Source organism: Ovis canadensis, chromosome 1 (genome assembly GCF_042477335.2).
Source record: "Ovis canadensis isolate MfBH-ARS-UI-01 breed Bighorn chromosome 1, ARS-UI_OviCan_v2, whole genome shotgun sequence".
Taxonomy (NCBI): domain Eukaryota; kingdom Metazoa; phylum Chordata; class Mammalia; order Artiodactyla; family Bovidae; genus Ovis; species Ovis canadensis.
Window position 1 is genome coordinate 33,972,050 of NC_091245.1, and position 16,770 is coordinate 33,988,819.

Genomic DNA, 16,770 nt, shown 5'->3' on the forward strand with positions numbered 1-16,770 from the left:
TTGAAGGTCTTCATAGAACTGTTCAACTTCAGCTTCTTCAGCGTTACTGGTCGGGGCATAGACTTGGATTACTGTGATATTGAATGGTTTGCCTTGGAGACGAACAGAGATCATTCTGTCGTTTTTGAGATTGCATCCAAGTACTGAATTTCAGACTCTTTCATTTACCATGATAGCTACTCCATTTCTTCTCTGGGATTCCTGCACGTAGTAGTAGATATATGGTCATCTGAGTTAAATTCACCCATTTCAGTCCATTTTAGTTCACGGATTCCTAGCATGTCGACATTCACTCTTGCCATCTTGTTTGACCACTTCCAATTTGCCTTGATTCATGGACCTGACATTCCAGGTTCCTATGCAATATTGCTCTTTACAGCATCAGACCTTGCTTCTATCACCAGTCACATCAACAGCTGGGTACTGTTTTTGCTTTGGCTCCATCCCTTCATTCTTTCTGGAGTTATTTCTCCACTGATCTCCAGTAGCATACTGGGCACCTACTGACCTGGGGAGTTCCTCTTTCAGTATCCTATAATTTTGCCTTTTCATACAGTTCATGGGGTTCTCAAGGCAAGAATACTTAAGTGGTTTGCCATTCCCTTCTCCAGTGGATCACATTCTGTCAGACCTCTCCACCATGACTCGCCCATCTTGGATGGCCTGACAGGCATGGCTTGATTTCATTGAGTTAGACAAGGCTGTGGTCCTAGTGTGATTAGATTGACTGGTTTTCTGTGAGTATGGTTTCAGTGTGTCTGCCCTCTGTTGCCCTCTTGCAACACCTACCATCTTACTCGGGTTTCTCTTACCTTGGGCGTGGGGTATCTCTTCACGGCTGCTCCAGCAAAGCGCAGCCGCTGCTCCTTACTTTGGATGAGGGGTATCTCCTCATTCAAATCTACCCATAGATTTATAGTGTATTTGTATACCCTTTTCCATGTATCAAACATTACATAACATTTTTTTAAGGGCAATCAGTGATATTAAACATCTGGAGATATTCAAGTAAGTTGAGACCACAATGCCTGAACAAAACAGTGAGCTAAGAAATCCATCTTCACCATTTCTTTAATATTTACCAAATTATCATCCAGCAGTTCCATTCACTGTCCATGAAAACCCTCCATCTATAGTCAGCTATCTTTAACAGTCAACCAAACTCCTGCGTTTGATAGCTAACCACCAAGATGATTTCTTAGTCTGTTTTATTTTTAGAAGTGAAAAAGTAGATCTAGTGCTGGCACCAATGACAAAGATACACAACAGGCTTAATATTCTGTGTTAGAAAGAGTTGATCAGTTAAATTATCTTCATACTGGTATCAGCCTGATTCAACTCCCTTAACATCTGAGTTACCACAAGGTAATGAAACGAAACATCAGAGAAAATAAGAAATATAACTGCTAGTTCACTTTTGCGGATTAAAAAAATCAAGATTCAAAAAAATGTGTAATACAAATTTATTCTGTGACATTTTCCTGATTAAAGATATTTTTAAATTTATTAAATGTATCAATATTTCATGAAAAATAAATACCTAGTATAAGAATTTAGATAATACCTGTAATATACATGATTTGACCCTGAGTATCCATTTTTTTCCTTTCAAACATCATTTTTAAAAAAATAACATGAAAATGATAAGGACTGCTGCATTCTTCATGTATCCTGTGTCTCATAAATTTTAATTCAGCTGCCAGTTCTTTCGTCCACTATACATGTTAATGGTATTTGCTTCTGGTTTTGGATGGGAAGAGCATCCATTTTCTGTTTAACAGTGATATTTAGGTCTTCTTTCTCTGCTTCAAGAAAATTCTTCATGCTGAGTTTGAATAGTAATCGAGGGTCTGGTCCCGAAAGTGGTGGGCAATTACAGGTCTCTCTAATTTTGAGAGCCTATAAAGAAAGAATACAATACAAAATATATACACACATACAAATTAATTAAAACAACGAAAAATAAGAATACATTCTGTATTTCTGCAATAAAGGAATCTTAAATACAACATGTAAAAGAGAACATATGTAAATTCATAGTAGATAGTCATATTTACGTGATTTATCCATACAATAAGGTATGTGCAAAGAACAACTGTATTTGCAATGACTGCCCACTGTCTTGTTGGGGATAAACAAGGCTTCTTGAAGGTATCTCTATGATTTGTCAAACTCGAGCCAATCCTGAGAATAATATTCCGATCAAAAAGATCTGAAGACTCAGAGACTTTATTCAAGAGGAAAAAAAAAAAAAGATGTGAACACACTGAAAGAAGATATACATAAGTGGGACAGTCTGGGGTGGAAATGATGCTAGTAACCTAGACAAGTAAGCAAATCAAAATCACAACACCTTTTAACTCCAGGGAAAATAAAATGCTGCAGGAAAAAGAAAAGTAAGCATAGTATACAAATGGCTCAGCTGTGATTAGTGTTTACAATATTAAAAAAATCTATCTTTATCTAACCAAAAGGAGGAGAGCTATATTCATGCCTGCGTATGCACAGGATGTGACAGTGGTCAGAGAGACCTTAATTCTCATCCTCCATGGGGAGAAAAGAAACATATGATACCCAACACCAAAAAGTTAGGAAGTAGCCATATAAGCATGTTCCATGGACATGGTAGGAAATACTGAAAGAACCAATTTATAGAGTTGCAGTTACCCTTGAAACTGGAAGCATGATAGGGAGACTGTTGCTTCACATACTAGCCTCAGAGAACTAGTACCTACTTCTTTAAAGCAGGTATATGGATGATTTTAAACCATGAAAACCAAAATAGAAATTTTTTAAGAGAAGAAAGTCTTGATTCTTAAGGGATTTTGAAAGAAACATATTTGAGGGAAAAAATTAGTCTTTTACCGCTTCTAAATCTTGGATAGTGGTGCACATTAAGGGAAGAGAAGCAGGGAAGGGGATTTGAGAATCCCTTAGAAGAATCCCTTAGAAGCAAGAATCCCTTAGAGGAAACAGAGTAGCCCTCATAGTCAATGAAAGAGTCTGAAATGCAGTACTTGGGTACAGTCTCAAAAATGACAGAATGATCTCTGTTCATTTCTAAGGCAACCATTCAATATCACAGTAATCCAAGTCTCTGCCCCAACCAGTAATGCTGAAGAAGCTGAAGTTGGACGGTTCTATGCAGACCTAACAGACCTTCTAGAAATAACACCCCCAAAAGATGTCCTTTTCATTAAAGGGGACTGGAATGCAAAAGCAGAGGTCAAGAAATATCTGGAGTAACGGGCAAATTTGGCCTTGGAATACAAATGAAGCAGGGCAAAGACTAACAGAGTTTTGCCAAGAAAATGCACTGGTCATAGCAAACACCCTCTGCCAACACCACAAGAGATGACTCTACACATGGACATCACAAGATGGTCAATAATGAAATCAGATTGATTATATTCTTTGCAGCCAAAGATGGAGATGCTCTATACAGTCAGTAAAAACAAGACTGAGAGTTACCTGTGCCTCAGAACTCCTTATCGCAAAATTCAGACTTAAACTGAAGAAAGTAGGGAAAACCACTAGACCATTCAGGTATGACCTAAATCAAATCCATTCCGATTATACAATGGAAGTGACAAACAGAGTCAATGGATTAGATCTGATAGACAGAGTGCCTGAAGAACTACGGACGGAGGTTCATGACATTGTACAGGAAGCAGTGATCAAGACCATCCCTAAGAAAAAGAAATACAAAAAGGCAAAATGGTTGTCTGAGGAGGCCTTACAAATAGCTGAGAAAAGGAGAGAAGCTAAAGGCAAAGGAGAAAAGGAAAGATATACCCATTTGAATGCAGAATTCCAAAGAATAGCAAGGAGAGATAAGAAAGCCTTCCTCAGTGACCAATGCAAAGAAACAGAAGAAAACAAAAAAATGAAAAAGACTAGAGATCTCTTCAAGAAAATAAGAGATACCAAGGGAGCTTTTCATACAAAGATGGGCACAATAAAGGACAGAAATGATATGGACCTAACAGAAGCAGAAGATATTAACAAGAGATGGCAAGAATACACAGAAGAACTATACAAAAAAAGATCTTCATGACCCAGATAACCAAAGTGGTGTGATCACTCACCTAGAGACAGACATCCTGGAATGTGAAGTCAAATGGGCCTTACTTAGGAAGCATTACTACAAACAAAGCTAGTGGAGGTGATGGAATTCCAGTGGAGCTATTTCAAACCCTAAAAGATAATCCTGTGAAAGTGCTACACTCAATATGCCAGCAAATTGGGAAAACTCAGCAGTGGCCACAGGACTGGAAAAGGTTAGTTTTCATTCCAATCCCAAAGAAAGGCAATATCAAAAAATGCTCAAACTACTGCACAATTGCACTCATCTCACATACTAGTAAAGTAATGCTCAAAATTCTCCAAGCCAGGCTTCAACAGTAGGTGAATTGTGAATATCCAAATGTTCAAGCTGGTTTTAGAAAAGGCAGAGGAACCAGAGGTCAAATTGCCAACATCTGTTGGATCATAGAAAAAGCAAGAGAGTTCCAGAAAACCTTCTACTTCTGTTTTATTGACTGCAACAAAGCCTTTGACTGTGTGGATCACAAGAAACCAGAAAATTCTGAAAGAGTTGGGGATGCCAGACCACCTTACCTATCTCCTGAGAAATCTGCATGCAGGTCAAGAAGCAAGTTAGAACTGGATATGGAACAACAGACTGGTTCTAAATCAGGAAAGGAGTTCATCAAGGCTATATATCGTCACCCTGCTTATTTAACTTATATACGGAGTACATCAAGCGAAATGCTGGCCTGGATGAAGTGTAAGCTGGAATCAAGACTGCTGGGAGAAATACCAATAACCTCAGATATGCAGAGGACACCACCCTTATGGCAGAAAGCGAAAAAGAACAAAAGAGCCTCTTGATGAAAGTGAAAGAGAGTGAAAAAGTTGGCTTAAAACTCAACATTCAGAAAACTAAGATCATGGCATCTACTCCCATCACTCCATGGCAAATAGATGGGGAAACAATGGAAACAGTGACAGACTTTCTTTTGGGGGGCTTCAAAATCACTGCAGATGGTGACGGCAGCCATGAAATTAAAAGATGATTGCTCCTTGGAAGAAAAGTTATGACCAAGCTAGACAGAATATTAAAAAGCAGAGACATTACTTTGCCAACAAAGGTCTGTCTAGTCAAAGCTATGGTTTTTCCATATAAGAGTTGGACTATAAAAAAAAAAGCTGAGTGCCAAAGAATTGATACTTTTGAACTGTGGTGCTGAAGACTCTTGAGAATCCCTTGGACTGCAAGGAGATCCAACCAGTCAATCCTAAACAAAATCAGTCCTGAATGTTCATTGGAAGAACTGATGCTGAAGCTGAAACTCCAGTACTCTGGCCACCTGATGCAAAGAACTGACTCACTGGAAAAAACTCTGACACTGGGAAAGGTTGAAGGCAGGAGGAGAAGGGGACAATAGAAGATGAGGGCTGAATGGCATCTCCAACTCGAAGGACATGAGTTTGTGTAAGCTCCGGGAGTTGGTGATGGACAGGGAGGCCTAGCATGCTGTAGTCCATGGGGTCGCTAAGGGTGGGACATGACTGAGAGACTGAACTGAACTGAACATTTCATTAGGTCTCACTGATAAAATAATGACCTGGAGGGGTGGAGGGAAGACCTAGAGGACAGGACCTGAGGGAAGAAATAACTCAGGTATCCAGAAGAAGATAATTCCAAAATGCAGCAGTGAGTGCCAGAACCCGAGATGGGAGAGTCACGTTCCAGACAGTGAGGAAGCCAGGACAGCTGCAGCAGAGTGGGTATGCGGCAGGTGCAGGTCGTGTGGGATCTCATGGGTCAGGGAAGGGATCTGGGTCTTCCTCTGAATGCACCTGCTTCTGACATCTGTGGGGTCCATGGCAAGAATGCAAATGGAGGCTCAGACACCATATATTTAAATATCTAAAATGACTACACAAAAATGTTCTGTTCTACTCTGAGGAACAGACAATCAAAATGACGATGATGGCCAAACACAAAATTAGCATCCTTGAATTTCACTGTAAGGTTGCAGGGAGCCCACCCTGGCTGCTGCCACTGGCCTGCTGTCCACTCCCTTCCCCCACCACTGCCCACCTGGCACTACGAAGAACCTTGTGTGCACATGTCCAAGGGAAGAGGTCCACACAGGCTCCGGAAACAGACTCCAAAGGATCTGGGTGAGGAATTCCATTATCCCAAATGATGACAGCATAGGTTCTTAAAAGGGACTATTCCCTTAGGTCTCACAGGAGAGGAGGGCATACAACCAGAGGCAAGTCAGAAAAGGGTCTTTTTAAATGGCTGAGGCCAGGGCAAGAGCTTGGGTCTAGGACTCTGACTCTGAATGAGGCTGTGAGTTACCAAAATAAAGAGGAAAAAGCACTGAAGTGAAATTCTTTGGTGACAGAGGTCTTGTCTGAATTTTCTTTGTATCTCACAATATGACAGAATGTGATATGTACTCAGCGTTAAGTAAATGTTTGTTAAACTGAACTGAAAAAAGAAAAACAATGTTTCCCAGCTACAGCACTAAAGTAAACAGAAATTCAGACCCTCAGCCAAATGGTGACCTACTGTCCAAACAAGGATACCTTTGAGAGTGAAAGGAAATGCTATTTAAGTAAGATTTACACCAAGACATCAGGCACAAACTGAGACTGTCCTGGCAAAACTGGGACATACCACTCTTGCTTTAACTCCTTTATAACCAGGCTGATGTTCCTTCCCAAGTGAGGAGCCATTCTGTCATGGCTGCTACATCATACCCCCAAGGCCTTCCCAGGTGTCAGTAAAGGCCCTAGAGTGGGGCTCAGCAGCTAACAGGTGGTACAACTGAGTTTAACAATGAGAGATGTGAAAAAGCAAACAAAGAGAAGAGAGTACCATCTCCAATAGTCTTTTATATTCAGTAAAAGCTCTTCTCTTTCCCTTACTCTACTCAATACTTTTGCCTTCAACAGAAACCTAGAACACAATACTGAGTCAAGTGCTAGGTACACTCGAATCAGAACAAACAGGCATGATCCCTGCCCTCAGGCAATTCACTTTGCATTTCCCCATTACTGGGCTTGTGAATAGTTTCCATAGTTTTGTTTTATGTGGCTTTTATAAGTTACCCTGCTATGAAAATCTTTGTTTAAAAAAAAAAAAAAGATGTTATTTTCTAACCTCCAGTTGGGAAGGGAAATACCCCAAAATAAAATGATCTGATCAAAAGCATAAGAACAGAGTGTAATTTTTGTGATACAGGACCAGACTGCTTTCACCAGGGTTTATCACCTTATAATGTCATCAGCATACAATCATATCTGACCTAATCTATTTAAGAGTGCATGATTTCTATCTAGATAACCACATAATTTCAAACCTCAGAATTCTTAGAAATCATGCATTAAATTTTACAGAGAAGCAAATTGAACCCTAGAGAGGAAACAAAACACTGCCTACTATTTGTTTACTTACTTGCAATTGCCAGAACTTGGAAGCAACCAGGATGTCCTTTGGTAGGTGAACAAGCAGACAACAGAATATTATTCAGCACCAATAAGAAAAATCTTCAAGCCATAAAAAGCCATAGAGAAACCTTAAATGTGTGTTTTTAAGAGGGGAAGAAAAAGCCAATCTGTAAAGGCTACATAGTGTGTGATTCCAGTTATATATGTGACATTCAGAAAAATGCAAAACTATGGAGACACTGAAAAGATCCTTGTTTGTTAGGGGGCAGGAGGGAGACAAGGATGAATAGAGCAAAGAGTATTTTTAGGGTAATGAAACCTACACTATGTAGTACTATAAGGATAAATACATGTCATTATACATTTGTCAAAACACCACCAAATGTACAACTAAGAGTGAACCCTAATGTAAACTGTGGACTTTGGCTATAATAATGGTGGCCATGTACGTTCATCTACTGTAACAAATGTACCACTCTGGTGCAGGATTTTGATAGAGGGGGAGGATGTGCCCACATGGAAGCAAGAGGTAGATGGGAAATTGTATCTTCCATTCAATTTTGTTATGAACCTAAGATGTGTCTTAAAAACAAAACTATCTTTTTCAAAAGCTGGCATGGAAGTAATCCAAGGTGGCACTAGTGGTAAAGAACCCGTTTGCCAATGCAGGAGACATAAGAGATGAGGTTTGATCCCTGGATTGGGAAGATCTCCTGGAGAAGGGCATGGCAACCCACTCCAATATTCTTGCCTGCAGAATCCCATGGACAGAGGCGCCTGGCAGGCTACAGTCTAAGGGGCCTCAAAGAGTCAGATATGACTGAAGCCACTTAGCACAGCACAGCACACGGAAAAGCAAAAAGGTTTAGAAAAAAAGAATTAGAACCCACTTTTGTTGTTTTGTTTTTTATACTTCTGCATTACATGTACTAATGGTTTTTCTTTCTTTTTTTTGCACATTATGTTTCCTGAGTAATCCTTTACTGAACAAAACGAACTTCAGCAACATCTGAGCTACATTTCCTTAACTGCTAGAAAAACTATATATACTTCATAAGGGTTTATATTAGTATTTCTTCACATGTCAACTGTTTTTCTCCTCTACCTATCAAGCAGAATCCTGTTACAGACCACATATATTTTCATCAAGTCTTCATCTGTTTTGCATAGTAAGATTTTTATCACATATGTTGGTAAAACATTCTTTTTTTCACTTTCCTTTCCACATTTATTTTATTATGCTTTGTGGTATCAACACTTTTTATTTTTTATAAACTCAAATCTATCTTATTTAATATGCCTTCCTCTCTTGAAGTAAGCAATGCTTTCCTACTATGTAACTAGAATATGCTTTTTCCCTTACTTTGTTTTCTGTATTTAAACCCAAGCACTGCACATAATAGTACTTAATAAATGCATGCTGAATTTTAAACAAACATTTATAGAACACAAGCTATGAATAAATCATTATGATAAATGTCATAGGAAAAACATTCTTAAGAGTTTTTATAGCCTAAGAGAAAGCAGGAATGTAGTCACATAAGAATATACAGTTCTAAGAATCCCATGGAAGACCTAGCATTAAATATGGGATTAGCCAGCCTAAAGATTTCCACTAGGAGTGAAAGAAACCAACATTCACCATTCATTTTCTATGTGTCTTGCCCTGTGCCAGGTGTTTTATCTAAATTGGTGTTATGATAAGAACTACTTTGAAATCCTGGGCTCAGTGTTAAATACTTATCATTAAAGCATCTTATAGTGGAAAGAGGGAAGGAGAAAGTTTCCCTTTCTTAGGCCAAGAGAGAAGGAGGCATGATCTCCACACAAATACATAAAACATTCATTAAACATCCAGGAGAGACTATCTCAGTTTCCTTCTCACATCTCTTTATGTCTCTTGTCTTGGAAGGCAGGCTCTTTACTACTAGCACTACCTGGGAAGCCACCAGGGCTTCCCCGGTGGCTCAGATGACAAAGAATCCACCTCATGCCTGGGTTGAGAAGATCCTCTGGAGAAGAAGGGAATGGCTACCCACTGCAGTATTCTTGCCTGGAGAACCCCTTGGACAGAGGAGCCTGGTGGGCTGGAGTCCACAGGGTTGCAAAGAATTGGACCCAACTGGAGCAACTAAGCACGCACACAGTAAAGAAGAAAATAAACATTCATTTCCAAGCATTTAATTTATAATGTCCATTAAATCTTATTTTTGTACTATTCAACTCGATTCTCTGTTAATTTCTTTACGTGATCTCTGGATTTCTAAGAAGAGCAGGGTGCAAGCTATAATCCCAATCCTATATATTGCTAAATAGCAAGCTAAACTATATATTTTATCTAATTCTCAAGCATCAGTGGATTTGGAAAGTTCACTACTGCTACTGAGTACTTCACCGACACTTTGTCGTATGTGTTTCATTTATTAAGGGATCTTTCATCACAAAAGGGGTTTCCCAGGTAGTGCAGTGGTAGGGAATCTGTCTGTCAATGCAGGACACGTGGATTTGATCCCTGGGTCAGGAAGATCCCATGGAGTAGGAAAGTGCAACCCACCCCAGTATTCTTGCCTGGAAAATTCCATGGACAGCGGAGCCCGGTAGGCTACAATCTATGGAGTCAAAAAGAGTCAGACACGACTGAGTGAGCACACACCATCTTAAAAGCAAGACAAGTTGGTCTGGCTAGATACCACAGCAAACTGTATTCACTCCACTGGCTTTTGTTTGGTTGGTTTTGTTCCATTCCCCTCTAAACTCTTACACTTCTCCAAAGTCTGAAAAGTAAGATCCAAAGTCTCTTTAAGTGTTTTTAAAATTTCTCTTTATACCATGGCATCTTGTAAAAGCCTGTCTTTGCAATGAAGGGCAAACATTTGATAAATGTATGTATCTAGGTCTGTTCACGTCAGGTTTCTCTTGCATGATGCTCTGGGATTCTTCTAAAAACTTATCCTGAGAAACGTTATCTAAATTAAAAATGTGACATAGAAACAAGTTAAAGAAATGTCTTTTGTCTTGTCGAAAGACAAAACAAATAACCCTTATCACTGTTATATGCAGCTTGGATTACCTTGTGTCTTCAATACGCTTCCATTTTTAAACACCTTTTTTAGCTTCGGATGTTCTAATTTGGATGTGCTATGTATGTCGCTCTATCTCCGAGCATCAATAAGTCTTTGCTCTGGAGCATCAATTCTGCTCTTTGCAATAGCTGCTCTGCAGTATTCACAAGTGAAGAAACTTTTTGAAGTGGGTGTGTCTTACATTTGTAAAGTCATTCTTCCTTCTTCCTGTCACTTTCCATGTAGCTGAATCAGCCTTATCATGCAGCTTTACATGGTGCTGCCTCTGCATGTGCTCACTAGCTAAGTTGTGTCCAACTCTTTTGTGACCCCATGGACTGCAGCACTCCAGGCTCCTCTGTCCATGGGATTTCCCAGGCAAGAATACTGGAGTGAGTTGCCATTTCCTCCTCTAGGGGATCTTCCTGCCCCAGGGATCAAACCCAAGTCCTCTGCATTGGCAGGCAGACTATTTACCACTTGAGCCACCAGGGAAGCATCTCTGATGAAGTTAATTTTTTAAATTAGCTTGAGATTTGAGATTCTGTGTTTTTTTTTTTTAGTTTTTCTATTTAAAGCTTATCTTATTTGAGGAAAATGGGCATTTGGGGGGCTTTGGTTTTTGTCGTTAATGCTAGATTTAGTTGAGATGAAGATCTTCGTGGTATTATTAGTGGAGGACTCTCAGACACTACCTATGTATTAAATATCAATACAATTATCTGTGACCAACCTTCCTTTCAACTCTTATGTACTCATCATCATTGTGATTTAAAAGAAATAATTCTCTTATCTACGTCTTAAATCTACTCTTAAATAGGAGAAAAATGTGCCTGCAACATCTTTTGTTCCATGAGAGCTGACTTGGCTGTTCTGAGTTCCTTCTTCACTGTTCTACATAGGCAGATTCCTCCTAAAGACACACGGGGCTTACCTGCTGGCTCAGACAGTGAAGAAACTGCCTGCAATGCAGGAGACCTGGGTTTGATCCCTAAGTTGGGAATAGGCCCTGGAGAAGGAAATGGCTACCTATCCACTCCTGTATTCTTGCCTGGAGAATTCCGTGGACAGAGGAGCCTGGTGGGCTCCAGTCCATAAAGTCGCAAAGAGTCGAACACGACTGAAGCGACTAACACTTTCACTTTCTGAAGACACCATCAGCTTAGCCTTTTGAGAGAGAGGAGGATATTTCTTCAATTAAAAACACTTCTCAGGTTGCTGAAGAACTGGATCTTTGGCAGAGTGCCATATCATCACCTCACAATCACTTGCTGGCTATGAGAGGGAAAACCATATTCCCAAAGGAGGGGTTATGGTATCACCCTCCAGACCCCCTGATCAAATGTAACATCACTGGACATGGAGCAGCCAGATTAAAAGACTCCGGATGTGAAGGCATATGAAGTATAACTGCACCACCTATAAACTATTCTTGCCAAAAGTTAACGGACACCTATAAGCATACAGAGAAAGAAGCTGGTCAAGGCCACAAGGAAACAATCAGATAAATCTAGAATGTGGGTCTAAATTTATTCAACACATCAATAACATGTTTAAAAACAAACAAATCAAAGGGCAGGGAGACTGTTCTAAAATCACAGACTTAAGGGACAAAGCAGGGAAATGCTATATGGATTTGCTGAATCGTGATTTGAATAAACTAATTATAGAACTATATTTGGGGGCCATATTTGAGTATATAAAGGATATTTAACTTTATTAAGGGGAAATTACTTAATTTTCTTAGCTATGATGATGGTGTGATTACAGAAGAAAACAGTACTACTTTCTAAAATGCACAGTGAAGTATTAGGAGGGAAAGCCCTCATGTTGTAAGTTTTGCATTAGAATACTTCAGGGTAAAGAAATAAGAGAAGGGGCAAATGAAGCAAATGTATAAAAAGTTACTACTACTGAATGTGAGTGAAAATGGGGGTTCATTAAATTATTTAAATTATTCTCTATCTTTATATATGTTTTAACATTTTTACCATCAAAAATAAAACTAAAAATCTTTTCTTAAAAAAAAAAACCTTTTTTTTCTATCTTCACTTTTCCTTTGTCATTTTTACAATTCTATAACTTCAACCTTGATTTTGCATCAATATCTTTTAATTCTAAATGACTCATGAGAGGTTTAAATGTTTTTCCTGAAATATGAAAGCAGTCCCTTTACATCCTCTGAATTTCCAACTCTCTTCCTTAATTTCTGAAGGTAAGCATATACTTTTCAAAAGACCTGAAATTTTAGTATCAATAACCTCAGTGCTAAAACTCACTAGAAACAAACTTAAGAGAAAATAATGAGAATAAGAAGGTTACCACTTCAAGGAACAGGAAATACAACAGAAAACACAATACAATGTGTGTCTACTTAAAAATACCCAGAAAACTTGTTTTTTATTAGTCTGACAGGACGATCTGATCTGGGGTCTACTTGAAAGGTTAACAGAAGACAATAGGAAACAAAGAGAAAAACTGTGAAAGAATATGAAATGAGTAGTAAAAGATCATTTGGGGTCCTGCCAAGTGCATCCTTGGGTATTATCTCTGTCTTTCATAGCCTTAGAGCTATTTTACCACAGTGTAAGTTGTGGAAAACTTTAAACACTGTAAATGATACTTGTCCACAGAAAAGGAAATGAACTATATCTGGTATTACATATCAAGTAAAACAGCAATTACATATGCATAAAAAATTAACTAAGTTCAAAAGAGAAAAAGGAAAGAGAACAGGAAAAAAATTAACGCCAAAGAAGCCTCATGGTTAGGCTAAAAGCCTCCTTTGAAAATAGAAACCAAGACATTTCAAAGGGAAAAAAAAAAATCACCTCCATTTTTTTAAACACGTTTTTCTAGAAATATCATTACTTTTCTCCCCTTTCCTCCCAAAAGCAATTTTTTTCTAATAGCCCATTCATTTCAGCCTCAAGTAGATACACATCAAATGCACCATAATATTTTTTTAAGGTTTTAGACAATGGTACTGTCAGGCTTACTGGTTTTATATGATTCAGAGGCCAATTCAATTACAGTAGCTGCTATGATATTTGCCTTCTCCTCAACACTCTTCATGTCAGACAAAATGAAATTCTGTAAGGTGAACAGTATGTTTGTGTACATTGGCCAACAATGACATTTCACTTCAATGTTAAACACCCTCATATTTTCTCCTTATGAGACGTATAATATTAATGATTTATGCATTTACTTTGTCCAATTATAAATATGTAAGAATGATTTACACGTGAGTTAAAACCCCCAGCTTCCTGAAAGTTTAAAGAATCTGAAATAAAATGAGATTAAAATGAATGCATTTATGGTCTGCCACTGAGTGATTCTTGTACCTAAAAATTAAATCTAGTAAATTTGAAACTCAAGATTTAAAAAACAGTTTACAAATAAAGCTGACATTGAAAGTTCTAAGAGTATTAAAAAATAAATCCTTTTCAAAATTATAACAACATAACCCCAGACAACTAGTAATTCCAAATTAAATGCTTTCCCTAGATACTCTATTATTCTCTTTCCCCTTCCCTATGCCAAGGAAAGGATGACAGAGAGTTGGTGAGAGAAGAAATATAAAAAAATTTAGTATAAATGCTTTCAGTTGTAAAATAAATCCTTCAAGTAAATTTCAACCCCAGGTTATTATACAGTTTTTCTTATTAACATCTATTCATATAGTATAATGATACTTACAGAAAAAAATTAAATAAGATATCTCTTTCAAGGACTATGTATGGTATATATAAATTTAAAATTTGAATATAATTTTAAAATTGTCATACTATTAAATAAACATCAACAGGTTGATATAACATCTGTTCTTCAATTTTTCACCCAAGTTGTTATGGTAACGGAATATGTGGGGTATGTGTTTCCTAAATTTAACTGATTATTTCAAGTAAATAAAATTATAACATACCGTATCATTAACTACAAATAATATCATTACTATAACTCTTTATTTATCCTTTTTAAATACTAGTGGATCACAGGACTATATTTAACTAAAGGCATTTACACATGCATTATCTAAGCATTCACATTTTTTAAAAAAGCAAGGATATTTTTTTCCAATTTGGAGGCTTGATTTAGAAACAAAACACAAAAAGGAACTGGCTTATTTTCTGAACAATATACTAAACTAAAACACTCCAAAATTACATGATTATACTGTTTTGTAGGAGCTGTAGATCACACTCTTTTCAAATACAACACAGATCCTGTTACTCCTCTAGTCCTCAGCTCAAAACACTCCACTGAGGCTCTCTTCAGTTATGTCTGACTCTGTGTGACCCTATTGACTGTAGCCCACCAGGCTCCTCAGTCCATGGAATTCTCCAGGCAAGAATACTGGAGTGTGTTGCTACGCCCTCCTCCAGGGGATCTTTCTGACCCAGGGATGGAACCCGAGTCCCCTACGACTCCTGCACTGCAGGCAGACTCTGTATCACTGAACCACCAGGGAAGCCCCCACTGCTGCTCTATCTCTGAGCAAAACCTAGCCCCCCACCTTGTTTTTTTTTGGTGGCCTATAAAACCTGCTTCTTCCACCTTCCCTCGTTTAACCCCAAACAGCTACACTGGTTTCTTTGCTGGTCCTCAAACATAGCTGGCTCACTCCTGAGCAAGGACTTGTACTTACTATTCCCTCTGCCTGGACAGCTCCTCCTCCCAGGAAGCCACATGACTCACTCTTTCCCTTATTTCAAGTCTTCCTTCAAATACCTTCTTCCCAGTGAAAGCTTCTCTGACCCAACCCCATTTCACACAGCTGTTCCAGCAACCATGACTACCTCTGCTCACACATTACCTATCTGCTATGGAATGAACTGTGTCATCTGGGAATGCATATGTTGAGCCTCTAATTCCCAATGTGATGGTATTTAGAGATGCGGCCTCTGGGAGATAACGTTTAGATGAGGTCATGAGGGTATGACCTTGTGATGGAACAGTGCCTCCTAACAGCAATCACTCTTTCTATACCACGCGGGACACAGCAAGAAGACAGCTATATACAAGACACGGAGAGAGACCTCGCCAGAAACTGAGCTGGCCAGAGCCTTATTATTGAACTTCCAGCCCTCAGAATTGAGAAAAGTGTATTTCTGCTGCTTAAGGCAGAACCCTGATCTTGTACTTTTAGCCTTCAAATCTGTGAATGAATTAATTTCTGTTGCTTAAGCTACCAAGTCTATGGATTTTGTTATGGCAGCCCAAGATAATACACAATTCCTCCTTTATGTCCCTCCTTTACACTTCTTACTGACTAACACGCAATATATTGGTGATTTCTTCTGTATATTACTAACTTATTCTATTCGCTGTCTCTCACCCTTTACTGCCAAATAAACTTCCTGAGGGCAGGCGGTTTTGTCTATTTTGGTCACAACACCTACAATACCTATAATCTAGCACGTAAGAGGTAATAAATATTTGTTGAAAAATGCATCAAATATAGATTTAAAACATCATAAACATTAATATGTTATGGTAAGGCAATACACTTCTGTAATGATCTACAGGAAAACAATAAAAAAGAAAAACATACAACCATTAATAACTTAAATTTTAAAACATCAAAGTTACCAAGATTTGTATTCTCAGAGGACCAAGGAACCTCATTTTCCTGACCTTCTTGGTCTTTTCTCTTCCTGTGAACCTAATCTACTACAGGCTCTTCCTCCTGCCAATTAAGCATGGACTCTACCTAACACACCTAAGTGTCCAGGAGCATTTCCTTTGCTTACCTCCTAAGTGAACTCACTCACTCTCACCACTTTAACTACCACGATTTCCTGGTGATTTTGAAATCCTCATCTCTGACCAAGACACCTCTGCACACTGGTGCAATATTCCCAACCACCCTTTAGAGGCACATCACTGTCTGAAGTGGCAAAGGACAGGAGCTTTAGGTGGAACCCAACACAGTCCTCACTTTAGTAGGAAAGAAACCTTAAAGAAAATCTAACCCAAAAAACATAGTCTCTAAGAGGACACAGACTCACATAATCCCATATATTGCCTGAGGAATTGTTTTCTTTCATTACAGAAATTAGACCTATGATAGTAGGGAATTCCTATCTCTGAATTATGACTATGTATTCTAATTAACAATATACTCTTGTACTATCAGTTTCACTTCAACCACTGAATTACTCCCAATATTGTAGTAGAGTTTTATTACCTTCAAATTGAATTTAATCACTTGGGGGGAAAAAATACAAGAAAT

General features: G+C 38.4%; 1 protein-coding gene across 9 annotated transcripts in view; it reads right to left on the reverse strand.

Moving 5' to 3' along the window:
• Positions 1-1,053: 1,053 nt before the first annotated feature.
• Positions 1,054-16,770, reverse strand: part of OMA1 (OMA1 zinc metallopeptidase) — a 62,451-nt gene continuing 46,734 nt past the window's right edge. For all 9 annotated transcript variants that reach the window (XM_069592805.1, XM_069592783.1, XM_069592771.1 and 6 more), the window contains one exon: positions 1,054-1,899. In XM_069592805.1, coding sequence (XP_069448906.1) covers positions 1,693-1,899 — 207 coding nt within the window. In that variant the 3' untranslated portion in view covers positions 1,054-1,692. The remainder of the gene's footprint in view (positions 1,900-16,770) is intronic.